Source organism: Lactuca saligna, chromosome 6 (assembly GCF_052625555.1).
Source record: "Lactuca saligna cultivar CGN05327 chromosome 6, ASM5262555v1, whole genome shotgun sequence".
Taxonomy (NCBI): Eukaryota; Viridiplantae; Streptophyta; class Magnoliopsida; order Asterales; family Asteraceae; genus Lactuca; species Lactuca saligna.
In genome coordinates, this window is record NC_136422.1 from 65176579 (window position 1) to 65204447 (window position 27869).

Consider the following 27869-nt stretch of genomic DNA (forward strand, 5'->3'; position numbering starts at 1 on the left):
AACACCCCCAACCTCTGAAAGCATCTTGTTGAACCATTTGTAAGGATCTTGATCTAGTATTTTATCTTTTCCTTAAATAGCTAGAGTTATTTTGCTTAATAAACTTTTTCATTAGATTTTAGGTGGAGCAAAGAGATAAAGTTTGCAACTTTATGAATCTTAGGAATCCCAAATACCTTAAATCTTATAAATCTGAGGTTTTGTTATGATTTATAAATCTTGCATGAGATTTGGGTCCCTTTTCCTATTGTGACCTACATTTGAGGAAGAACATGCATAAGGAATGCATGTCGATAAAGCTTGCATTTTTAGAGATCAACAGGACCCTTAAAATCTTTCCAGAAAGTTGAACATCTTATATAGCCTATAGAGCCTAGGTTTGAGATCTTGTCTTAATGGATAAAGTTGGAAAATTTATCCATCAAGACAATGGGAAGGAGTAGATCTGGGATTTTGAGCCCTTGAATATGAGTTAAGAGCAACTTAACTCAAATAAACCATTTAGACGGATCCCCACGGCATGGTACGTGATCGCCACGACTTTGGTGACTAAAGGGCCAGTCATTGTCTTGTTTTTTTGTTCCCACGGCGTGGCCAAGGAAGGCCATGGAATCTAGGAGTGTTGATGATGTGGACTTTGTCTTTGATCGTTTGAATTTTGACCTGAGTTAACTTTTTGCCAACTCTTAATGAGAGTGTGCCTTGTTTGATTGCCTAGGTGGGGTTTAGCACCTGTATTCCGACAAAGATATATATATATATATATATATATATATATATATATATATATATATATAGAGAGAGAGAGAGAGAGAGAGATTGGTAGAAGATAAGTATTGACTGAGAGGTGAGTCTCTTCACTATACTCGTGGGTCGAAGGCACTAATGCTGGTCCATTATATTATGTTTGTAGGATGATAGTTGCATTTGTAACACTTGCTAATATGCATGTATGTGCTTGTTGTCTTTGTCACTCTTGTTGATCTTATTGTATGCTTAGTTGCAGGGGTGAAATAGACCCAATACCGGTTGAAAGATACCAAAGGAGTTGAAATAGACTCAAGGGGCGAAATAGATGCATTACCAGTTGAAAGATATCAAAGGATTTGAAATGGACTCAGGGGGTGAAATAGACCCAGTACCGGTTGAAAGATACCGAAGGAGTTGAAATAGACTCAATGGTGAAATAGACCCAACTTAGTTTCTAGTTGTTATGTACATTTCTGTATGGGGTCTTTTGGGGAAACTCACTAAGCTTTGTGCTTACGATTTATATTTGTGGTTTCAGGTACTTCTGGTTCGAAAGGGAAGGGTTCGTAATAATCGCACCGCATCCACCAGTATTCTGCATTTTATGACATGATTTGTACTCTGATGACTATTTTATGCATTATCACATTTTGATGGATTTTGGAATGAATGAATGGTGGTTTTGATAGTTTTAAAAATAAAATTTTTACATAGTATTTTTAGGATGTTACATTGGTTTATGAACCACTACTCAATTACTCTAAGAATTGACAAATGAATTCACTATTTTGCATCATGATATAGTCTCCAGATGAGACATTTATCATAACTTGATTGGTGATGTAGGCTCCATCAAACAAGAAATGCACAAGTATCCAACAGGAAAACTTATGAAGGGGGCATGAACGTAACAATTCCTTGAAGCGGTCAAATGCATCATGAAATTCCTCATTGGGTTTTTTGTGAAATCATGAATTACCTTTTTTATTATCGTGGTTTTACTGATGGGGTAAAACTCTTGCGAAATTTTGGTTTTCAATTGATCCCAAGCATTGATATTATTGGAAGTAAATGAAGTGAACTGATACTTAGCTTTTTATTTTAATATGAACATAATTAAGTGAAGTCTAGTATCGTGAAATGTTTGTGTTAGAAACTGCAAGAAACTCGTAGAGTTGATTGTATAGGTCATCATATTTATTCTCTCAAATGATCGTTAAGTCATTCATGAGTTGTGGTCTAACTTCCACATGGTTCCCGTTTCCTTTCGGGAAGAGTATAGGTGAAGCATCATCATACTCTCCTGGCTGGTAATGAGAAGCCATGTATTGCCTATTAGGTTGTAGAAAAAAAAAGGTGAGTGAATCAGTTACCTTTTTTGTGATACCCGCCTTGGTAGCCTTGATCATTGACATTGTTGAATCCGTTGTTTGGATTCCTTTAGTACATGTTCCCAAAGCCTTCATTCTCGTAATCGTAGGTGTACTAGTTGTCATCTTTGTTGAAATTCCAATTATTCTAGTTGTTGTAATTATCGTTTCCACCCTGATTTCCTTGATTCCTTATATTACGATTGTTGTGGTTATGGTTGTTACCTTCATTCATCAGTGGTGGTACGAGCTGAGAAAATTGAGGGTTAATATTTCTTGAATTGTGGTTTTTATTGACACCAATACCACCATTTTGTTTTCCTCTGTTACCTCCTATGTTGTATCCCTAATTAGCTTATTTCCACTATTGTGGCTATAATTGCTCTTGTTCGGTTATGGTTTCGGTTATAGTTCTGTTGTTGGTGTATTGATTAGTGGTCCAACATATTATTGTTCCTAATATTTTTGTTGTTTGGGATTAGGGAACCCCTGATGGAGGATTGTGTATTGCATCCTCTTGCCCATCTATTACATCTTTAACGACTACCCTGTCTGTATTCATGATGCTAATAGTTTTTCTAGCGATCTGATTTAACCGATCAATGCATTCAATTTCCAAATCAAAAACTAGCGGTGAAGAGTGCCCACTATGTCTCGTATGCATGCACCGGTATGCCTGCACAACAAATATTAAGTAACTTGCAAACAAAAAGTACAACTAAAATTATCAAAAATATATAAATATTTAAACATAGTAGTTTAAGTGCACAATCTCCCCAACAGGTGTGCCAAAATTTGATCGATGTCCTCGTCTTGGTCAAAAAACCTCACACGCACTAGATAGATAAGGTAAGTAAGGGTTAAATCCACAAAGGGTTTGGAGTTAAACCTTATGTCAAAATAGTCAAGAGAAAGGAACTAAGGGATGCCATTTTGGTGAATTTCGTAGATACTTTGCAATTTCGTAGTTGTATCCAAAATTGGCGGATACTTGTAGTAATTACTCTATTTTTTTATTAAATCTTGGAAAATGATAAATAGAATTACTCCAATTTGTCTTTTTCTTTTATTTAAAAAAAATGGTAAACCCAACCTAAGGCCAAGTGAATCACAGAACATTAACAATATTTTTGATGTGTCAGGATTAGAACCTTGGACCTTCTGTGTGGCATTTCACTCCTCGACTAGACTTTTATTGTGGAGGCTTATTTAAAAACCTTAATATCTCAACATTTGGCCCTAATTTTACAAATGAGATCGAATTTTTTTGTTCGCAAAGTAAAAATTGATACAAGATGATATTGCCATATTTATACAAATTTTTAGGCAATATTCTAATACATTTTTATTAATATTTTGGTTAAATGCAAAGGTATATGGTACTTATGGGATTAACTTGAATCTTATAGCCAAAAGGAACACTCTTGAAGATAAAGGACCATAATTGATGAGAATTGGAACTTTGGAGGATTGAAGATTAAAAGAAGGAAATTCCTACTGAAAAGTCGATCTCACAACATGATGGGTCAAAGCTCACGAAGTGAGTATTAGATTCTAGAAGAATAACATATGGGAAGTCAGAATCCTTGTCCAATATGGATTACTACCCGACTCGCAACATGAGACTCCATATCTCACTACGTGTGCAGCGATTTTACAAATCTATAAATTAACCTTCATTCTCACGTCTTTCAAGGTTGGCAAGAGTTAAATTATGGAGAGATAACCAAGTTGAACAGGAGAAAAGTGCAAAAAAGCATCTTTTGAAGGAGAATTGCTTGAAGCTTGAGAGATTGAAGAACGTATTCACACATTAGTTTTGTACACCTTGATTATGTCTTTTACTATTGAGAATTTGGTTATGCTTTGAACCATGAGCAGCTGAATTTAGTTGCTTCCGTTTATATATATGAAGCTTTAACACTAGGTTTAGTTTATTAAATTATGGATTTAATTGTTGGTTATGAGCTTGTGTTTGATTATCTCTACCTATCATGTTCATATTTGATACTTTGAATGCTTGAATTCAGATTCTGTGTAACTTAGTAACCATTAAATTACATGAACTTATTACCTAGTAGTTTAGTGACTATTAAATTGCTAGAGCTAGGATCAACCAAATCTTATATAAGTAATAAAAGTAAGGTGTTGTTTGTTTTTTGAAGTAAAAATTTCTGAAGTCTACGGACCACCTCTGCAACCCTTTGTAGCAGAAGAGGTGGAACAAATGGCTGCAAACTGTAAGTAGAAGCATGTTTGTTTTTTAACATCTACATGCTACTACAAATGTTAATAAAATGATTTTATAAATAGAAAATAGTTTTTCAGCACTAAAAATTTAATAATTCTAGTCTTAAAACACTGAAATAAACTTCATACAACCAAATTAGTCTTACAATAAAAACAATTTGAAATAAAATTCATACAACCAAACTTTAATAATTCTCATTCCATATTTTGCATCAACTGCTCGACAATTTCATCCCGTAACTGGGTCATATATTCATGGTCAGCTGCAGTACCATGTGTTGGAATCTCATATGCATCATCATTAAAGGGCACATTGTTATTTCGAAGTGAGACATTTGGTTCATCATACCGTGCAAAATACTCATCACTCAGTCCCTCTCTTGTTATAAAAGTATGAAGCGTGAAACATGCAAGGGTATTGTTTCTTTGTGTAACCAACGAGAACAGTACCATCCTCTTCAATATAGGAAATCGTGCTTTCAAGACACCAAAAACATGCTCAATGATGTTCCAAAGTTTTGCATGTGCATGTTTAATTTTTTCTTTACTAGTTAATACACGTTTTTGATGGAAATCTCCAAGCCAATACCTCACATTACGATACATTGCCATAAAACCTCAAGTGTGTGCATACATAGCATCACAAAGATAATATTTATCTATAAAAAGCCCAAAAAAACATTCAATTTTCAAACTAAGATAAATCCATTTAAATAACCATAAACGTTACCTGATGGTGGAAACGGGAATGGTGCATGTGGATTTGCTACTGCTTCTGATAATATTCTGGAATCATGTGCTACCCCTTCCCAACCGGCCACAACAAACATAAACGTCATGTTTAAATCACAAATTGCCAATACGTTTTGGTAACAATCGCCTTTTCACCTACTTCTATATAAATATTGTTTTTTTGTAGGGACAACATGATTTATCAAAGTGTCATCATGTGCACAAACTGCTCCTTTGAAAACCCGTCATAGCCTCCTATTATGTCCCGACATATTTGGATTCGGATTGAAAGACTATAATGACGTGTGCAAAAAGCAGCATCTTGTCTAACACTTCATGAAAAAATTATTAATAGTTTTCTTTGAGGGTTGAAATCTTTGCTTGATGACCACATAACATTAGTTATGACCGATCATAATTATAAACATAGCCATCTTTTCCTCAACCGATACTTGTTTGCTATCCTTTAACACGTAATTTACTCTAAAATGAGCACATAGTCGTACAAAAGATTCACGTGACATGTGTAGTACTTCAACACATTGTAGATGATTTTTTCCCAATCACTCTAATGTGTATTCATGTCCCCTCATTTTCGAATCATTGTCCCACACTCGTTTCACACCCCTCTTCTAAAAATAGCGTACGTACAAGTACACTAGAATAATGAGAAGTATCTTTTTGTCGTGATCCATTAGAAACCTATTAATCAACACAAGTACCAAATAACATAGCATAAAATTCAATTTACACATAACATAACATAAGATTTCAATAGCAAATAACATAAAATTCAAGTACCAAATAACATAACATAAAATTCATGTACCAAATAACATAACATAAAATTCAAATGCCAGATAACATAACATAAAATTCAAGTACCAAATAACATAAAACTCAAGGACCAAATGCAAAAAACATAACCACATAAACAACACAAATCTGTAACCAAACGAATAATCTTTCCATCTTTTAAAACTCCAAAACTAGTAGTCGTCATCTCGATCAATCCTCTTAATATTTCTGGATTATTAGGTAAATTTACCCACATCTCTCTTATACTTATGGTCCTTCCAAAAATGTGATAACCAGCAAATCGTAGAGGGTCTACTATGGCTAACTCAAGCAATTCTAACTTATCTAAACATTGAGGAAATAAAGGCCCGTGAGTCAAATGTTGTAGAGATTTTCGCATCTCTAGTGCTAAATCGTCAGTAGTAACAGAAGTTTTTGGTGAGGACCTAGAAGGAGGATCACTTGAGGCACTTGAAGCTTTAGGTCTAGGAGTTGAAGGTTTAGCCCTTCTCTTGGGGTTACCAGAAGGTGAAGCAGCAGAAGGTGGTGTGTAACATTCCATTTAAAGATAAAATAAATCAAATAAAATAAGTAAATAAATAAATAAGGATAATAATAATAATAATAATAATAATAATAATAATAATAATAATAAATAAATAAATAAATAAGCCCTAAGATCATGCGATGTATTTTATATTTTATTTTATTTTAGCCCTAAATCCTTAGTAATTTATCAATGTTAATGTTAAGGAGCCAAAAGTTATAATTTCAGGAAGTTGGGGTCCATTTTGTGACATCTGGACCATAATTGCAATATATTTTACAAAGGAATGGTTGTTTGGGTAATTAGTGGACTCCACTTGAAAAGAAGAGGGATGGAGGGACTGGAAGTGTTAAATCGAATAAAGTTTGAATTGGTGGAGGTGGGGCTAAAACACGTCACCCCCTCTCCTATGTTTCCTCATTATAACACCGTTACATCTAAACCCTAACCCTAAATAACTCCAGCCACCACCCTTATACTCCCTCATCTCCAGCCACCGCTCCCTCCACCGTTGTGATTATAAACCACCGAGAGTTGAGCACCATCATTGTTGTTCGTTGCTAACGAAGACGGGATTCAAGGTCGACATTGGGGCCGCTGTTACCTCTACCTTCTTCGGTAATGGCGAATCCTTCCCCCTCGTTCTTTTATCATTTCTCACGTCCTTCTCCACTATCACTGCTCTGGCGGTTGTCCTATCGCCACATTCCTTCTAGCAGTCGCATGCCACCGTGAATGGGTAAGTGCGTTGTGTGCGTGTGTTTCTACATGTTGGTGTATGTGTTTTAGTGTACATCGGCGTGTGTGTGCATTTTTGGGCCAAAAAACCAAAGAAAAACCCCCCACCACCACCATCATAAGGTGGTGGCTGCCACGTCATGTCACCGTTTGCCGCCACCAGCTGCCACTTTGGGTGGTTGTGTGTATATGTATGTATGTTTGGACGAGTGTTTGGAATGTTTTCACTGTTTTGCCTAAAAATCGTAACCGCCACCACCATGAGGTGGTGGTTGCCGCCAACGACCACCATAGCCCGAGGTGGCATTCGGTGGTGTCCGATTTATACACACATGTGTATTTATTAAATCAACTAATTAACTAACTTATATGTTGTAAATCCTAATTAGGGTTTAGAAAACCCTGATGTCATGAAACCCTAATTTGGAAGTTAGCGGGACCAACATTGAAACAATTTATTAGACTTAAAATATTAATTAATAAACCTTTGAAATTAACTTAATGTAATATTGGAATTGATAGATTAATTCCTTAATTGGTTAAGTGTTTTTACTTAACCCTAATCACCATTTTAAGTGAAAACCCTAAATTTGTTTGGGCCTTTCTGTTGGGCTTTGGTGATTGGGCTATTGATGGGCCATTCAAGAACAAGAATATAGACTAGAATATTTTGATGTGCTTTAGGGTAAGGCCCATGTGAGGGGTTTGGGCCCAATTTGGAAAATTGGGCCATAGATAGACCATAATTGGGCCTTGATGATTATGAGATATTGGACCATCAGAATGCCAAATCTTTAGACTAGAATTAATGGTTGGGCCTTAAGGTAAGACCATGTAGAGGTTTGGGTCCAATTTGGAAAATTGGGCCATATGATGGGCCTTGATTGATTATTTGGCTTTTGGGCCTCCAAAGTTTGAGTTTGGGCATTGGCCTTGGACCAAGCTAGGTTAGGGGTAAAATGGTCTTTTTACCCCAAGTATGGACTTATGGTTATGCATTAGAACTTGATTGTTAATTGGGTTTTGTTTTAACGATTAACAGTTCGGGGATCTGTCATCCAACAGCCAGAGATTTATTCACAGGACTTCAGCAGTGCGAGGTGAGTCTCCTCACTGTTTGTATGGGTCGAAGGCACAAATGTCGACCCATTTAGTTGACGCATCGTAGGAAGACCCGGGGGTTAGCCCTAGGCATTATGTATGAAAGACTAGGAGGCGGCTCCTAGCACACTGTATGCTATTATGTATGGTAGGAAGACCCAGGGGTTAGCCCTAGGCATTATGTATGAAAGACCAGAAGATGGCTCTTGGCACACTATATGCTAATTGGCTAAGTAGAGTAGTATGTATGCTAGTTCTCTTTATGATGTGCATCGAATACCAGGAGGTGACTCTTAGCACTTGTCTGTAAGACCGATATGACATCCCCATTTTCACAGCAAAAAAAATCAATTTTGTTTATGCTTTATAAAAACCAGAGTACCTCTTTTAATAAAAATGGTGCAGAATTTGTTCCCAAAAAAACATGATAAATACGTTATCAAAGCATTTTCGAAGAAATGTAATTTTATCCATTTTAAAACATTTGGGATGTCATCGCTAATACAGAAACATAAGCATAAACAGAACTTACATTCATTTACACTAGTGATCTAAATCTCTTTAATCTCTCAGTGTAATGTAACTTCATATCGACACCTGTGATACAAATAAGCTTGAGTGGGTCAGGTTGGGAAACCTGGTGAGTACATAGGGTTTTAAACCCACAATAATATAATTATTATGTTTAATTGACAAACAATTAACCCAATTACCCATCCCCATTATCTTTTTTATTCTTAATGGTCTACCCTAAGAATCATCTATCCTGCATTCGTTCATTCCAAAGTCCATCGCTTCCAGGGTTCATATGACAGGCACTAAGTCCATAGCTGCCAATGCTCGTGCATAAAGCACTACTTCCATAGCTGCTAAAGTTCTTTCATCGGGTACTAAATCCATAGCTACCCGTGTTTATTTAATAGGTACTAAATCCATAGCTACCAATGTTTATATAACAGGTACTAAGTCCATAGCTACCAACGTTTATCCAATAGGAACTAAGTCCATAGTTGTCGATGTTATTTATTAGGCACTAAGTCTATAGCTGCCAATGTTCACTCATATCATCTTTCATCTCTCATCATTCATTAACCCATGTTTTACCCAACATATTCATAGATATAAAATACATATACAGTTTAAATTATTTAAAACATGTATAAAATCGTTCACCCAGCATAGATAGCAAGTATACATGTTATATGCATACATAGCATGTAATTTATATAAAATATATCATATCTATGTGTAATATGAAAGTAACTATGCACTCACCTGCAAAGGTGGCGACTTGGTACTCAGACAGCACTCCGTTTACTTTAAAACAAATTTCCATTGACAAAACCTAGTATCATATCCACTATAGTTTAGTCTAATGTTCAACGAGACTAATTAATAGTCTAGTTATTATTACTATTATATAAGCGTTAAACAATACTCTTCACCCATTATGTACAGACAGGGGCTAGACATGAAACACCGGAGGGTAGGATCATTTTGGCATATAGCACTTCTGAAATCCAACAACCCAGGTAGCCCTTCAAATTGGATTACCCGTACCGCAAGTGGTTAAAAAGATATTATAACGACACTTATATAACCCAGAATAATAGCTCAAATAATTATTATAAGGTCCTAATAACATTACTATATTTATATAAAAGCTATATTAAAAATTAGGTAGGCGTATCTTACCTACGAGGGGGTTTAGCTGAAAGCCATGCTCTGTAGAGGCAGCACTTCTGATCCAAAAGCTCTTCTTCTCGGAGCCTTCAAGCGCTCTGGGGCTTTCTTCTAGCGCTAGGGAAGTTTTGGGAGGTTTAAAGAGAGAGTAGAGAGAGAAGGGTGGAGGTATGAAGAAATGAGGGTGTAAGGGGTTGTATTTGTAGGGTGAAATATGGTTGAAATTGGTGCCACATGTCACCATCTAGTGGCAAGCCTTGGGGAGAAAGCAATGGCCAAGATTGTGCCATGTCACCCCTTTTGCAGTAGTACCCTGCCGACTTCTAAACCCCATAACATTTGCATACGATCTCTGTTTTCGATGTTCTTTATATCCACGCGTAGGTAAAAATAAGATCTACAACTTTCCTTTAGACTCCGTCGGCTAATTCTCAACCAATATTAAATTTAAAGTAGGAGGATATTATACAGTTAAATGACCGCATAAAATTCATAACATCTACATACGTGCTCCATTTTCATCTATATTTTTATCGTTGCATTACTAATAAAGAGATCTTCAACTCTCATTTAGGTTGTGTTGACAAAAACTACTCGATCTAAAATTCGAATTCCGGGCTGTGCACTGCTAGGACAATTCTTAGAAAAATCATAACTTCCTCATACAAAGTCAGATTTGGGCATTCACGCAGTGTCGTGTCGGTTCCGTCGCAAAACTTCGACGGGCCATAACTTTTTCGCTATAACTCAGATTTTAGCGTTCTTTATATGTACAGAATCTTTGTAACATATGATACAACTTTTATTAAGAATATTCATTCTAAATAATCTTCTATCAAAAAGTCATTTTTGACACTTATTGTCTCTAAATTGACTAGCCCGAATCTGCGGGTGTTACAATTATCTCTCTGTTACGATGATTACGTCCCAGAATCATCAATGAAACAGGGTTGTATAATGACTCCATATGCTATCTCTTCATCCTAGGTACTAATCGTAACTTTTATGTTACTTTGAATGAGTATCTAACTCTTGGACTTCTTGACTGCAGGCGGTGCTTGATCTATATCATGTTAGATTTTAAATCATGACCTTCATGTCACAATATCGATCTTTATCAGAGACTCCTTTGTCTTAACAAACTTAAGATAAGTTGTTTGATTTCCATAATAGACAGATGGGTCACGTTCTAATGACCTCTCATCGTATGTTTCAACGCTTAGACTCAGGTCTCTTAGAGTCAAATTTCGGAATGAAATATACTTCCTTCATGTTCTAATGTGATATAATCACCTTTTAACATGTAGCATTTCTAGCTACCAACTTCTTTAACAACGAGCGCGATACTTCTATTGATCGCTTTGATTTCATTCTTCTGGTTTAAGTCAGATGCTACATCGAACTTGGTTCTTTGAACCATGTAACATACTAGTATTTGTCGGACTCGATTTGATATGACCACTAAGGTCGGAATAACAATCATCTTCTTAGTCATTATTGAAATGATGGTAACGACATACTTGAATAAAACGGAATCAATTACTAGCTTCTTGGTAACCTTGTGACTTTCCCTTATACAAGTGCGAGTCATGTGCTTCCGGTAGTATAGGTCTCTACTACCATTCACACCTACTCATACTCGTCCCAATTTTTGCCTCACAGTTTTTCAATTCACCATACAATAAAATCTCATAAGAACTTAACACACCAGATAACAAAATGAAGGTTTTATATTATTCGTTGAAACAATTACATAGGTGTGCAAGTCCAACCTATAATATGCCTCTAATAAGCTACACCTCCGGGCTACTTCATATATTGATCTTTGGATATGACGTCCTCATCCTTGATTACGTAGCATCTAACTTAAGCCAGAAAGACCACATGGCAACCCGTGGCCTAATGGCAAGACTATGTTCAACACATAGCATCTTTATTGATTATGACATATGTATGGCTCATGGTTATGTAAGACAGTATGTGATTTATGTGTTTATATGCTAGACCGTATCCGGTTGAAAGAGACCGAAGGAGGGCCAGCACCCAGATATGCTAGGCAGTATGTTTATATGTACGGTATGTGGTATTTGAGGAACTCACTAAGCTTCGTGCTTACGGTTTTTAGTTTTGGTTTCAAGTACTTCTTCTTCAAAAGAAAAGGATTCGGCATGGTCACATCGCATCACACTATGTTTTCCGGACATGAGATCTTTGGGATTATACTCTGATGATGTTTCATTATGACATGTTTTGATTATTGGCATATTGTTTTTGATATGGGATGAAACCGTGGATGTTTCTATACTATCGTTTTTCTTATATTAACTTAATTAAAATGAAATTTTTTGGCTTTGAATTTTAGGATGTTACAAGTGGGTATCAGAGCCTTGGTTTAAGGGATTCAGACATACTCTCAGGTGTGTCTGAACTCAAATCGAGGGTTGAAAGATTTTTTTTACAAGGAAAAATAAATTTTCAAAAATTTAGAAGTAAGGTTTTTGAGAAAGAACAAGGGTGTGATGCTTGCAATTAGCCGAGCTCAAGTAAGTGGTTCCCAAAATACAAGTACATGTTTGTTATATGATACGATATGATTATGTGATTTGCATGCTTGATTAGAGCTACGGATTTAGGAGAGATGCCCTTGTATGCTTATATGATCTTGTAGATTTGCATGCTAGAACTTATCGGACAGTGGTACGATGACATGTGTTAGGTTATGCCTGATTATATGAACCTTTGAATTGCATGCTAGTACAGATTCCCGATTAGAGGATAAAATGGTTTGACTGGAGTATGTTGGTTAGATTTTCCATTTCCTGAATGTTGCTTGCTTTGTGCTTTGTGGGACTCTTAGAAATGTGAGTTAGCTATTAAGTGAATATGCTAAGACACATGTGGCACATGATGGATAATCTCAGAGTGATGGATTTGACTCTATTGTGCAGCTCTCGTCTGAGTCCAACCAATCTAGGGATGATTCTTTTACTCGAAGGATTATCTGATCTCTGTTCCATGTGGCTATATTCATGAGGTAGCTAGCTGAGATTAATGGAAATCCTTCAGCAGATGAGGACTGGGTGGGTTCATGAACCTAGGAAAGTCTAGGATATGTTGTCATGGGTTAGTAGTATGGTTTTGTGAGTACTAGCATAATCGTTTGAAAAAATGACTTAGAGGATTCAAGAGGATTACTGAGGAACTTATGGATAGGTGTGGAATGTAGTATTGGGCCCGTACTACTGAAAGCACATGATCCATACTCGAATTGGTCAGAGTCTTTGAGAACCTAAGAAGCTTATTAGAGGTGGATTCTTGAGTATGTTTTGATTATTGGTTTTTCGCTTTTCAGTTGGGAGATGAGCTCGCAGGGAAATGGTTCAGGTTCAGGTTCTGGCTCAGGTGCAGGTGTTGAGCCGATTAGCGAGCATTTGTGGGAGTTCGTCTGATTGGAGATTTCTCACTGTTTTACGGAGATAGTGGATGAGTGCTTGGGCGCATTCTGTGCGGAGGTTATGGCTATCATTGGAGCTCGCACACTAACTTTCCGGGAGTTTCGTGCTTATTGAGCTCCAGCATTCCATGAGGAGAGGGACCCCATTGTCAGTAGGAGATGGTTAGCAGATATGGAAAACACGTTTAGGATGAGTTTTTGCTCCGAGGAGGCAAAGGTCATATATGATTCATTTATGTTGAAGGATCGGTCACGTGATTAGTGGGAGGAGATCGGTAGCGAGTTGGGTGATGATGCGGTCGATGCTATGTCATGGGATGATTTCTCGACCAAGTCCGAGCCGAGTTCTCACCGGCGATTAAGGTGCAGCAATTGGCGTGAGAGTTCTTAGATCTCCACCAGACTACGGAGACGGTGGCAGAGATCACAGCCAAGTTCCAGGAAAGGGCTTTATTGGTACCGTAGTATGTAGCAGATGAGGAGATGAAGAAAGTGAGGTATCACGATATGCTATGGGATGACTTCAGGAAATTCATGAGTATTTCAGGGTGCGAGACCCTGAATGATATGATCACTAGAGCCCGAGAGCGGGAGATTGATTTGGAGCACGTTTAGAAGAGGATGCCAAATTAGGTGCATACTTTGGAGCATCCCGGGAAGAGACCCAAGATTTATGACCAACATTTGAGAGGCCAACAGGACCGGAGTCATGACAGCACGTGCGGGAAACTGGACGATGGGGTTTGTTGTTCCAGGGGTTTGGGCTACTACAAGTGTGATTAGGTTGGCCATATCGGAAAGGACTGTCCTTAGGGAGCAAGTTCGTTATGCTTTCTCTGCGATCTGGTGGGCCACAAGAAGGCTGACTATCCAACGTTGAGGAGAGGATAAGTAAGCGCGCCTAATCCATCTTCTTTGAGGATCACCGATGGACAATATAGTAGGATAGGAGCCCCAACAGATAGGAGTTGAGTTCTGTAGGTATGTATCTTTTTCCTTCTTTCAGTTTTTTTATATTTGTGTTTACGGTTGTTGGAATCTTGCAACATTTTGGATAAGCATGCATCCGACTCACTTCCTTTCTCATGTATGAATTACATTTTCAAACATTTTCATATTCCATTTGCATACCGTGAATTATTAGTGGTCAATGTAAGGTCGTTTCTCTTTTTGTTGGTCCAAAGTGTTCAGTATTATCTCAGTTTATGGTCGAGATCGGTTCAGGGGCATTGTGTGGAAGGTCTGTAGTTAGGGTTCAGCGGGATGGTTATCCACCATCGTTGAGATTCGGTGGTTTAGTCATTGTACCTGGATTGACTTGTGGAGTCGTCAAGGGAAGTGGTCTATTGATGAAGTTTTGGTCAAAGCATTTGTCATCTGGACCTCAAGATTTGGGTGTAGTGTCATTTCAAAGCATCTGGACTCTTCAGCATTGCAGGGATTTAGGAAGTGTTCAGTTGGTCTTCAAGGGTTGCGCAGCCTTTTGAGTTGGCTGGTAAGGGAACACTAGCACGCGTAAGCGCAGGTTGTTAGCAATTTGGTTATTAGAAGGTAATAAGGATTGGGAATCCTTAAATTCTCATGTATTGTAAAGACTGAGTCGAATCTAAGTTGGGGAGAATCGCGCTAGTATTAAGGATAGAAATAGTTTTGAAGCATTAGATGAGTTTCGCATCCCTGTCGGAGGGAAGGGCGATCCAAGTGGCTATTTGGATTGAGGATTGTGAGATTTGGAAGTTCGAGAAACTTACAAATATCGATATCGTGTTCTTGTGGTATTTTATAGTAGCCTTAGGTACAGGTTGAGGTTCCAGGTATGACATGTGTTCAGCTCAAGCGTTGGGTTGAGTGTTTGCTCGACTTTGGATGTGATTGAATTGTTATATTAGCGGTAAGGATTTGGGTTGCGGTTATTGATAGTGGAAGTGTTGTAAGACTGTGCGATGGCTCATATCATTCACTATTTAGTAGTTAGTGGAAGTGTTGTAAGACTGTGGGGTGGCCCGTAACATTCACTAGTTTACAGATAGTGTAGGCGTGTTGTAAGACTGAGGGGTAGCCCGTGGAATTCATCGGCCCTTGTTTAGTGGTAAGGTTGTGGCAAACCTGTGTTTTGCTCATGATTTGCTTCGGATGGTTTAGACCAGGGTGGGTCAATTCGCAAGGTTTTAGGAGGGCCACTACATGTTTGGAAACAGGATAGGTAGGTCGTGGGAGAGTGGGTATAAGGTAAGACTACAGTTGGTCCTATAGCATTCAGCTTAGCATCAGGGTTAGTGTCGAGATGGTACAGGTAATTATTATCGGCCGAAGTTTCTTTTGGGAAGTCGTGTGGGGCGATTGTAAGGTTGTTCTTTGGCTCAGCAACCGAGCAGGAATCTGGATTTTCCAAATAGTGGGTAGATAAGTGGGGACCAAAGAGGTCTCGGTTATCTTGGGAAAGAAAATAGGAGGTAGCGTGATGTTTCGGGCAGTATTAGTGATCAAGGGTTTCATGTGTGTGGAGTACCTTGTGGATCGAAAGCACTAAGCCACCTACAGTTTTGATTAAATAATCTCAGAGTAATTGATTTGACCCTATTGTGCAGCTCTCGTTGAGTCTAACCATTGTAAGGATGAACCTTCCACTCGAAGAATTATCTGAGCCTTCTATTAAGTATAAGGTGTTAAGGAAGGTTTAGGGCTTGCTTGTCTGTTATTGTCTAATCGGGGATGATCCCCGATGTTGATAGTGGATAACTCAGCTGGGATGTCGGAGCAAAGTAAGGGTGTGGTCCAGTTCAATATGATATCAGTTAGTTTTCATTGCGGTGATGCCCTTTTGGTGCGGGATTAGAGTGTTGGTGTTTGGCCGAGACCAGTTGATTCTGCGGATTTTCGTTCGTTTTGGCCGTTGTGGGGGAGTGCATCATGAACAATAGTTGATTTCGATGACGAAGTCTAATTTAAGTGGGGGAGCATTGTAACATTCTGTTAAAAGATAAAATAAATAAAATAAAATAAGTAAATAAATAAATAAGGATAATAATAAATAAACAAACAATAAGCCCTAAGATCACGAGATGTATTTTATATTTTATTTTATTTTATCCCTAAATCCTTAGTAATTTATCAATGTTAGCGTTACGAAGCTAAAAGTTATAATTTCAGGAAGTTGGGGTCCATTTTGTAACATCTAGACCATAACTACAAAATATTTTACAGAGGAGGGGTTGTTTGGATAATTAGTGGACTGAACTTGAAAAGAAGAGGGATGAAGGGACTGGAATTGTTAAATCACATAAAGTTTGAATTGGTGGAGGCGGGGCTAAAACCCGTTACCCCCTCTCCTGTGTTTCCTCATTGTAACATTGTTACATCTAAACCCTAACCCTAAATAACTCCAACCGCTACCCTTATACCCCTTCATCTCCATCTGCCACTCCCTCCACCATCAAGATCGTTTACCACCGAGAGCTGGGCACCGCCACTGTTGTTTGCTGCTGATAAAGATAGGATTCAATGTCGATGTCGGGGCCGTTGTTGCCTCTACCTTCAAGAATTAATTTAGAATTAATTAAGTGATCAAAAGATAACTAATTAAATATATGGGTTGATTATATAAATCATCCATAACTTATATAGTGGGCTAAGAGGCTCCATGGATAATCAAGATGGGTTATACCCATTGGATGGTCTGTGGAGGCTCCATGGGAGTTACAAACCCATGGGTCATGTAAATGAAGAGTCATGACACATTAAGGTGTAACCCTAGATGTGTCAACACTATATAAAGCTCATGTGTTCTCCCAAAAATCGGTTAGACAAGAAACAAGAGGGCTAGAGCCGATTTTGAGTGTTATACATTCCCTCCAAGTTTACTCCATAGCATTTGGTGTTGTGTGAAGCATTTGAGGCATCACACTTGGGGTGCTAGGCTCACAAGGTTTCAAGGAACACCTACAACAACAAGGTATGTAGTTCTGTCTATTATTTAAGTTAAAATTGTTCCCCATGTATGCTAGATAGGACCATAGCCTTGGAAATCAACTTTGCATGATAATTAGACAAACATAGATCCAAGGTTATTAGGGTTGCATGTACACTTAGGAAGTGTTAGAATGCTTAAAACCCATCAGGCTCATGACACACTATATGTTATTATATATGGTAGGAAGACCCATGGGTTAACCCTAAGCATTATGTATGAAATACCACGAGGTGTCTCCTGGCACATTGTATGCTAATTGGCTAAGTAGAGTAGTATATATGCTAGTTGTCTTTGTGATGCTTGCATGGAAGACCAGGAGGTCACTCTTGGCACTTTTCTGTAAGACCGAGGGGGTGGCCCTCGGCTTGGCAAGAAAGATCACGTGGCGGCCTGTGGCATAATGGCAAGACTATGTTCGGCACATAACATCTTTATTGATTATGATATATGTATGGCTCATGGTTATGTATGACAGTATGTGATTTATGTGCTTATATGCTATACAGCATCCGGTTGAAAGAGACTGAAGAGGTAGGCCAGCACCTAGATATGCTAGGCAGTATGTTGATATGTATGGAATGTGGTATTTGGGGATCACACTAAGTTTTGTTCTTACGGTTTTTAGTTTTGGTTTCAGCCTTTCAGGTACTTCTTCTTCAAAAGGAAAGGAGTCGGCATGGTCGCAACGCATCAGACTACGTTTTCCGCACATGAGATCTTTAGGATTATACTCTAATGATGTTTCATTATGACATGTTTTGATTATTGACATATTAGTTTTGATATGAGATGACACTATGGATGTTTTTATAATATCGGTTTTCTTATATTAACTTAATTAAAATGAAATTTTTTGGCCTTGAATTTTGGGATATTACATGGTGGTTGGGTAAAAGGCTCACTAGCATGATTGGGAAAGTAATCATCCTCATCTATGTTTATAGAAGGGGGGTCCATAAGTTGTAGTGGTGTGACATGGAAAGAAGATGACCCATGGCCTGATGGTGTTTGGGATGTGGCATAGCTGAGATTACCAGAGGCACTGTTTCCCTTAAAGAGTTCTGCACAAAGCTCTGGAAACAACAATGGTATGGTTTTCAAACAAGCGGCTTTTGGATGTCCCCAAACCCAATCAAAGTAACAAAAGTAGTATAAGAAAATTTGCCAACTATATTAACAAAATACATAATAATATGTGTGTGTATGTATGTCTATATATATATATATATATATATATATATATATATATATATATATATATATATATATATATATATATATATATACCCTTTTAAAGTCCTCCCACTCCTCATTTGTTAAGTTAAAAGTGTTTGTTTGAGGATTGTAAAGGTTTCCAGTTTTGTTTTTCAAATTTAATCATCTTGTGTATTTGGCTTTAATGTTGTCATAGGCATTTTTCAATTGTCTTTGAGACAAATCCACACCATACTTTTCCTTAATGGCTCTTCCTAACTTGTTCCATTAATATTTGTGCAAACTCAAATATTTTCTACCCACAATTTGTACTTCTTCAATACAAGTGTGCAATAAGAATTTTAACTGCTCACTGGTTCATGTATGTTTATCACCCATTTCTAATAACCAAAAAAAACATATGAAATTCATAATTTAGCAAACAAAACCTTATACCAACAACTTTCAGCATAACAACAACTTGTATTGATTAAAATAACCAATTTCAGCAAAGATTATTCATATTTCAGCAACAATTATGACACTTCAGCAACATTTTCTGACATTTCAACAATATTTCATGACATTTCAGCAACCATTTGTGACAATTCAGCGACAATTTGTGACATTTCAGCAACAATTTGTAACATTTCAGCAACATTTTATGACAATTCAGCAACAATTTTATGATATTTTAGCAATATTTCATGACATTTCAACAACAATATGTGACATTTTAATCGAAGACATTACAACAAGAACTTCTCATTAATCAAGATAGAAACAACATCATCAACTATTTGATAGGATTAGCATCAAGATTAACCAAGAACAAAGATTCAACAACAAAAATCGAAAAATTAGTATGAAGCATGAACATTGAAGTAACTCTACCAAAAAAATCAAAATATTCAAAATAACCCTAAGCAGAAGCGCTGCCTTCAACAGCAAAAAAAAAAAAAAAAAAAAAAAAAAAAAAAAAAAACTGCGATGAGTGACAGCCGGCATTGGAAGGAGAGGCGACCGGTGGGGGGTGCGTCTGTGGTGGTTGCGCTAGGAGGAGGAGCGTCGACGGGAGGTAGGAAGATACGGAGGCTGCTTTTCCAATCGATGAGATGAATGAGAATAGGGTGTCGGTCGATTGTTGTTTTTAGGTTTAGGTTTGAAGAGGTTAGAAGTATTTTCCAAGTGTTGTCCCAAGCAAAACCTGGGCATAGGTTTTTAACTCCAAAGTCTGTGAAAAAACAAACAACCATAAGATAAAAAAATGATGCGTGTGTGTTGCGTCGCGTAGCACAAAGTGGTTTGAAGATGTTTTTTATAAAAAAAAAAAAAAAAAAAAAAAAAACAAACACCCTCTAACTAATTTAAATGTGTTGGAGAACATCAATTGTGTTTATTTAGATCAATCTTACATAGTTTATCTACATTCTATAACTGGTTATGTTTTCTAGTGTATGATCATACATAGTTTCACATAAAATAGTGAAAACATTAGTAAATTTGGACTTGAATTGTTATTAAAATAATATTTGATAGCCAACATTAATAATCAATAATTAATAGTTAACCATAGAGGAGAAGTGGATTCGAACTAAACGGAAGTGTTCTTAGTAATTGATTGAAATCGTTAGTTTAAAACTTTAAGTTTGTCTGAACTTGCAAAATCAGATAAAAACCAGTTTAACTTTTGCTTGTTTTAATTAAATTTTTAGTGATTAGATTAATTAGTTAAATATGTTCCGTATGTTCGACCCCAACTTACTTTACTATACTATATATACACTGACTAGGTACAGTATCTATAAGTGCAGCAATAAAAGATAAATAGTTTGGTTATAAATTTAAAGCTAGATAAGGTATAGTCTGCACCATATCACTAGAATTCAACATTTCCGATAGGGGTGAGCATATTAACCGAACCATAATCAAACTAACCGATAAAACCGAACCATTACTAAAAGATATGATTCGATTTCTAATTTTGATTAACCGAATATGTATGGTTCGATTATGGTTTTAATAAAAAACCGAATTATTATAAATCGAACCGAACCAATAATATTAAGAGGGTTTAATATAATATAATATTAAATATATGGTATGTAATTATATTGGGAATTGAAAATTTAAAAGATAATTATTTAGAGTTAGATAGGATAAGTAATATTCTATCAATACAATTATATATACACAACCATCCACTTTTTATAACGTACACTGTGTTTTTCAATTTTTATGAAAAAATATTTTTATTTTTATATCATCTTGGACCATTTTAGTTAACCGATATTAACCGTTAACCATAACTATAACCGACTAAAACTATTAACCATAACCAATATTAACCGCTACCCAATTGTTATCATAATACATTAACCAATTGTAATGGTTATCGTTCGATTTTGACCAATAACCAAACTAAATCGTCTCATATACACCCCTATTTTCCAGACGATGTATATGAAATTTCGTGTAGCTAACAAAGCAAATTATAACATAAAGAGAGAATGCTTCTCGAGCATTATGCCTGTAGTTTTGTTACAAACTATTTAAAAGATCCCTTTAGGTTTTTTTTAAAGCAAATAAAATCGTTGACATTCAATCAAATATTAGGAAACCAATTCATTCATACGTACAAGTTGCTGATTACTAAAGAAAACACAAGAAATAAAATAGAGGGTCTTAGAATTAAAAGGCATAAAATTCAGGGGTAAATTTCGTCATATATCAAAAACTAGATCTTTAGCGGGAATAATGCCAAACGGACAAACATACAGATACAGCTATTTCTTCTTCACCACCACCCAACAACAGATCTGAGTTCTGACACACACCAGTACACCATCACTTTCACACACTATGCCTAAACCGTCACTGGCGTCTCCGCCACCTCCGCCGCCGCAAACCCCCCTCAAAAACCCATTAATCAGACTCTTCTTCATCTTCTTCCTCTGTTATACTGTGTATATTCTCGGCTCATACAGATCCACCATCAACACCTCCTTCACACCCACAACGAAAAATCAACAAAACTGCTTAAATCCCATCACCGTTTTCACGAACTTCTCCCACCAAAACACTCCGCCACCGCTCGATTTCAAACCCCACAACACCCTCCTCCCTCCACCACCACAAAAGTTCCAGATTTGCCCTGCTAATTTCACCCATTACTGCCCTTGTCAGGATCCACAAAGGGAAAGACTGTTTAAAGTCGAGCGAATGTTACACAGGGAGCGTCACTGTCCTGCCACCACCGGAGATATTCTCCGGTGTCTTGTACCGGAACCAATGGGGTACAAGAAGCCATTTCCATGGCCGAAAAGTAGAGCTCAAGCTTGGTTCAGTAATGTGCCATTCAAGACGCTGACGGAGTCTAAGAAACAGCAGAACTGGGTCCGATTGGTCGGCGATCGGCTGGTTTTTCCCGGCGGTGGAACTTCTTTCCAAAAAGGAGTGAAGGGTTATATCGATCAATTGAAGAAGATGGTGCCATTGGAATCTGGAGCTATTAGAACTGTTCTTGATACAGGGTGTGGAGTAAGTGACGTGTGATTCTTGAAATCAATTTCATTTATCAAGATTCTAATCGTATAAGCTAGTTCTTCCTTAATTAGTGCTTTTTTTCTTTAATTGATTAGTATGCACAAAACCGATCAAACCGGTCCGGTCTAAACACTTTAAACAAATAAAACCAGTCTTCTTTTTAACCGACCAAACATCGTTAGTATTGACTTTTTATATAAAACATTTGACACTTGTTAGTTGTAATTGTAAATGTTTGTCATTTGTAATAAATATCTATTATACATGAATAAATAAAAAGTAGATTGTATTCCGGTGAAACCGGTCCTAATTAGTTTAGTCTTGTTTATGACCGGTTTTCAGGAAAGGTCGGACCCGGTTTTGTTTTGGATTGTTGGTTCATCTCTTATTAGTACTATTGGTTTAACCATGTCAGGTTGCAAGCTTTGGAGATTCACTAATGGATTACAACATTATAACAATGTCTATAGCTCCAAGAGATGTACACGAAGCTCAGGTGCAATTTGCCCTAGAAAGAGGCCTTCCCGCTATGCTTGGTGTCCTTGGCACCTACAGACTACCCTACCCATCAAGATCATTCGACATGGCTCATTGCTCTCGTTGCCTCATCCCATGGACACAATATGGTAGTTACAAAACCCTAAAATTATATCTTATAATCATTTCCATTATAATGCATATGCTATGATAATGATGATGATGATGTTGTCATGTTGTGTTGCTAGATGGATTGTATCTAATGGAAATCGATCGGGTCTTAAGGCCAGGTGGTTACTGGGTGTTGTCAGGCCCGCCTATTAACTGGCGGGCCCGCTACACCGCCTCTGATGGAACCACCAAGGACCCTAAAAAAGAGCTTAGTAGTTTGGAGGATCTTGCCAGGCGACTTTGTTGGAAAAAGATTAAAGGAAAAGGGCCGATTGCAGTGTGGCAAAAACCTAACGATCATATCGAATGCATCGAAAAGAAAAAAGATTTGAAATCTCCTATGTTTTGTAACCCGGACAACGATCCGGATGATGGGTGGTATAAAAAGATGGATGCATGCATCACTCCTTTACCTCAAGTGAACCATGTGCTTGAGAAGTGGCCTAAGAGGTTGAACACTATTCCACCAAATCATGATTTCGGAATGAAAGATTTGGTTAATGATAATTTGTTATGGAAAAAGAGAGTTTATGAGTATGTGAAAGTGGCTGAAGCGTTATCAAATGGTGGGTATAGAAATGTTATGGACATGAACGCGGGATTCGGAGGATTTGCAGCTTCTCTTTCTGAGTATCCGGTTTGGGTCATGAATGTTGTTCCTCATGATTCAAAGTTGAAAACCCTCGGCATTATCTATGAACGTGGCCTAATCGGGACCTACATGAATTGGTTCGTTTTTTTAGACTCCATATATAGAGACAAAGAAACAGACAGATAAGACTGTGTCTAGCTGATGACTGTTTGTTAATTTCTTGGATACAGGTGTGAACCATTCTCGACATATCCTAGATCATACGACTTGATACACGCGGACAACATGTTTAGCTTGTACATGAACAAGTAAGCCCATATAATTCGAGTTTCGGATTGTTATTCCGTTAATTTCAATTACTAAATCGACTTTTTTTTTTTTGCGTTTACACAGATGTGACATCATCGACATATTCATTGAGATGCACAGAATCCTTCGCCCTAAAGGGACGATCATAATCACAGATCATGTAGACATTGTTATGAAGTTGAAAAGTCATACAGATCAAATGCGATGGCAGACTAAACTATCGGACACCGAAACCAGCCTTAGAAAGTTGTTTTTTGTTAACATTTAAATGCATCAAGAAATCTATAATAGAGCAATTAGATTTTTTAAGTACAAAACATATTTATTATGTAAATGTCTTTTCGAAAAACAAAAATAAAAATAAAAAACTCTCACTTCACTTGTTTTCTCCATCGCCTCCATATTCTGTGGAATTCCCATTCCAAAAAGCGTTTTTACCATTAAATTTCTTATCATCTTCATCGTGTTTCAACGTGTGAATATTGCTTCCACTTCCAAATCTTGATGAACTTGGGTTGTTGATTTGGTTATCCGTTACAAGATATGACCTTCTACTGCCCGTAAAGCTGCCCGGATTTGACCCTGAAAATACATAACAGTAACAATAAGCCTTTCATGTGAAAATTAAAAATAATTTTAATAAAATAATAATTACCAGAACCAGATTCTTGATTGGTCGTTTGAGTATTATCCTGTACAGTGTTATTGCCACCAAGATAGGCCAACGGGTTAACATATGATAGAACCTTTCTCCAAAGTGAAAAATATCCTTCGCCATCTGGCGCTGATGTGGCAGTGGTGGAGGCTGATGTGTCACGGTTAGGTATGACAGATCGTGGTTTGTAGTGACTGGTGGATTTCAGATGTGGAACTATTATTAATGCTTGTCTATCGAGTAGACTTAACTCTGTTAAAGTCTTGGTTAAATCTGAAATTATGGGAAATAAAATTAATATAAAAATAAATCTTTTGAAAATTTTTAGTAAAGTTTTTACCTTGGTCAGTGAAAACCTTGCGAGGGTAAGGAATGGCTAGATCATAAGGGCCAATGCTGCTTTCTTGTTTTTCATCTATGTAATTTTTCACCATTTTTAAAGTGCTTGTAGGTTGGAATTTTTCTTGGACATTTATACCCCCGGGTAATCGTATGTTTAGATTAATATCAGTTGATTTGTTTGTGTTTGAAGCCAAATCTGAATCATCAATATCAACCTTTTCAGACTTTTTTACAACTTGAGGAGCCTTCAAGTTTGGTTTTTTGTCAATTTCAGATTCAATTGCAGTTGTGATGACTTGGTTAACTGATTTGCTACTTGTTGTAACTGAATTATCAATATCAGATTTTTTGTCATGATCTACATCTTTTTTATCCACTGAAGCATTGTGATTTGTATTAAGTGATAATGTTGAAGAGCTTCCAGTTTCAGGTGAGGTTGAAGGAGGAATTGCAGAGGGAAGTTGTTCAGATTGTCTGGAGACAAGTGCTGCTGATAAAAAAGAGGCAGTTGTTTCCTGTAGAAGAAAATGTAATTTGTAATTTATAATTTATACTTTTTCTTACAAATTCACAAAGAAGAAAAGAAAAATAATATAATATACTTTCTCAAGTACCTGAACATGAAGACTCAACCATTCTTTCTCAAGGGTTGAAGCCAGAACCTCACCACTAACAAATCCCTCTGTTTGTTATTTAAAAGATAACAAAAAGAAAATACAAATTCAGTTTATTTATTAAAAAAAAAAAAAAAAGAGAGATCCCAAATATAATATAATGGTTGTAACTTTACCATTTTGCCATAGTTGGATGCCATTATATCCAATAGCTGTTATACAAGGAGCAGGTTTTTGTGGGTCTATTCAAATTGATGTAAGGTGCATATATGTAATATAGCCTAATTTTATGGATGTGTTATTAGTGAAAATAAAGGAATTTCATTTGGAGATTTCAAAGTGTCAAAATTCAATCAAAGGATACATAATGCAGAAAATTGAGCAGCATCTGTGCTTCCTTCCAAAATGTGCAACAAAATGCAGTACTTTGATAATGACTCTGCCACCTAAATTCAGTCAACTTTCATTAGATGATAAAGTTGTTCAAGAACTATAGTATGCTGTATGGAATTTGTGGCTTGAAATTGGTGTATAACATGAGATGTAATGTAATATATTAGTTTGATTTGATTGGGAAAGATATCATATTATACATTTATGATTTAACTTACACTAGACATTGACCAAGTAGATTTATCCATAGAGATTGAGTCTTCATTGTCACCTGTAAATAGGAAAATCAAAGCATTCTAAACAAGCAGATATTGTATTCTAATGCCATATGAAAACGTTTGCTCCATTGATCATATTTGTTTCTAATATCTAGAGCAAATTACTGCAGTTTCATTATTTACAGTAATGCTATTGTATGTGGATGTCAAAATCTTGATTGTATACTCCTCAAGGATCCTTAAGGATATAACTTTTGGTATCTAGGAGGATGATGAGGAATAAGAACAAATATCATGAAAGAGAACATGTATGTACCTGAAATGTAAACTAGAAAAAGTTTTTTCTGCCTTTTTGCTTCAGTGATTGCTTCAATGATAGAACCTTTGAATGCGAGAGAGGAGATAGATTGTTCCATCTGTACAAAATACATGCCCATTTTAGGACTGGGTAAGCAAGGATGTATTGGTTACCTATTCTAACTTTACTCTGAGAAAAAAACAGAATGAAAAAATAATAGTGGTAAAACCTGTATGCATTTCAAGATTCGAAGTGCAGATAAAATAGAAAAACATTATTAAATACAACTATAAGGACGTTGCAATGATTAGATAAAGGTGAGTTCAGAATCCATGAATTCTTTTGTGCTTGGTGGAATTAGGTTAGGTGTCGTCTTCTCTGGGATTCAACAATGTATCTATATGATCCGGGGGAAACTATAGCAGTCAAAACTAGGAAAAGCTAAAGTTTTATGCGATTCAAGAGGTGCATCCTAAATCAGAAGTAGCAAAACAAAAAGAAGCGACTTTGGCAGTATGCCGATGAAGTAAAAACACAAAGAACCGGAAATAGGCGTTCACTCATATCGAACCGATTATGATGGAGTTCGATTGCTCGATTTAGAACCCTAATTCGTAATCAATCGCATTTAGAATCGCATTTAGCTTCGACTATGCTACTCAACACATGATCGAAATTCAAATCAGAGATCATCTACTAACATCCGGCTTAATTATCAAAATTCTTAACCGTGCTAGTGAACACAATCCACAGGTCATGAAATTGAACACAACTAGTGGCTGTCGCACATGAATCACATGACTCTCGGATTTCCAAATAAGCAAATAGTAATTTACAATCAATTGAGTGAAACCGTTGGTGAAATCTAGGCAAATCAAAGTTCGTACCTTAGGGATTTGTGACAGTTCTTATTCTTCACCTTGAGTTTCCGTGTGTTTATGATGGAACTATCTGCAACCACTATTTGTCCATTTCAGACATCCAAAAAAGTCTTCTTTGATGGGCTAAACTCGTGCTTCTAAAAATCGGGTAAACAAGAAGAAATAGTAAAATATTTTTTCTAGAAAAATTTACGTAAACAGTCCCTATGGTTTTTTAATTCATAAGTTTCGGATTTATATTTTATTCATTATGGTTTTTGTGGTTTCATTTTGTTGAATAATTATAAATCGACTAAATACCTTATTTTTAATTTATTTTATATTTTTCTTACTATAACTATATTTAAAAAATATATAAACTCACCCCTAAACCCCACCCACTTCTCTCCCAACGTCTTCATCTTCATCAGCGGTGAAAAGAAATACATAATCATTTCGGTGAAAAGAAATACATGTGCAAAAATGAACCATATACATAGGATTCTACCTTTGTTTCACTACTATAACACACACTAACTAACCAAGTATGATATGCATAGAAGTTGAACCATATATGATAGGAAAAAATGAACCATGTGCACACCAATGACAAAAAATTGAACCAAATACTGAAAACTAAACCTGACAAATATCCTCAAATAATATTTAATTTCAATACAATCATACATACTAATTAATATAAATTGTGTGAGAGTGAAACATATCCATAGATCGTTCTTATAAGGCTAGCAAGCAAATCATTATGTTAATCTTCATCCAATACAACATTTATTAATCACGAGTAAC

The 27869-nt window shown here is 36.6% G+C and overlaps 2 protein-coding genes and 1 non-coding gene across 3 annotated transcripts; 2 read left to right on the forward strand and 1 right to left on the reverse strand.

Annotated features, from left to right (window-relative positions):
• Positions 1-1635: 1635 nt before the first annotated feature.
• Positions 1636-1742, forward strand: LOC145003681 (small nucleolar RNA R71). Its single transcript, XR_013662128.1, has one exon. It is a non-coding gene; the product is annotated as a small nucleolar RNA R71 (small nucleolar RNA).
• A 19633-nt stretch (positions 1743-21375) lies between these two features.
• On the forward strand, positions 21376-24074 carry LOC144999778 (S-adenosyl-L-methionine-dependent methyltransferases superfamily protein). Its single transcript, XM_078958944.1, has 5 exons — positions 21376-22127; positions 22549-22759; positions 22859-23510; positions 23604-23681; positions 23767-24074. The coding sequence occupies exons 1-5, from the start codon at positions 21450-21452 to the stop codon at positions 23948-23950; spliced, it is 1803 nt and encodes a 600-aa protein (XP_078815070.1). The 5' UTR covers positions 21376-21449; the 3' UTR covers positions 23951-24074.
• LOC144999779 (Ubiquitin-like superfamily protein) lies at positions 23922-27211 on the reverse strand. Its single transcript, XM_078958945.1, has 9 exons — positions 27090-27211; positions 26221-26320; positions 25905-25957; positions 25658-25739; positions 25470-25535; positions 25294-25361; positions 24678-25194; positions 24338-24610; positions 23922-24264 (listed from the first exon to the last, which is right to left on the reverse strand). Exons 2-9 carry the CDS (start codon positions 26318-26320, stop codon positions 24059-24061), a joined length of 1365 nt encoding a protein of 454 aa, XP_078815071.1. The 5' UTR covers positions 27090-27211; the 3' UTR covers positions 23922-24058.
• Between the last annotated feature and the right edge of the window lie 658 nt (positions 27212-27869).

What these genes read in the sequence shown, in the direction of transcription:
- LOC144999778 (XM_078958944.1), top strand. Translation starts at nt 21,450, where the DNA reads ATGCCTAAACCGTCACTGGCGTCTCCGCCACCTCCGCCGCCGCAAACC. An exon ending in ATCGGGACCTACATGAATTG is followed by an intron (nt 23,511 to 23,603) that starts GTTCGTTTTTTT and finishes TCTTGGATACAG; the next exon opens with GTGTGAACCATTCTCGACAT. An exon ending in TTTAGCTTGTACATGAACAA is followed by an intron (nt 23,682 to 23,766) that starts GTAAGCCCATAT and finishes GCGTTTACACAG; the next exon opens with ATGTGACATCATCGACATAT.
- LOC144999779 (XM_078958945.1), bottom strand. Translation starts at nt 26,320, where the DNA reads ATGGAACAATCTATCTCCTCTCTCGCATTCAAAGGTTCTATCATTGAA. An exon ending in TTTTCTAGTTTACATTTCAG is followed by an intron (nt 25,958 to 26,220) that starts GTACATACATGT and finishes TCCTATTTACAG; the next exon opens with GTGACAATGAAGACTCAATC. An exon ending in CAAGGTTTTCACTGACCAAG is followed by an intron (nt 24,611 to 24,677) that starts GTAAAAACTTTA and finishes CCATAATTTCAG; the next exon opens with ATTTAACCAAGACTTTAACA.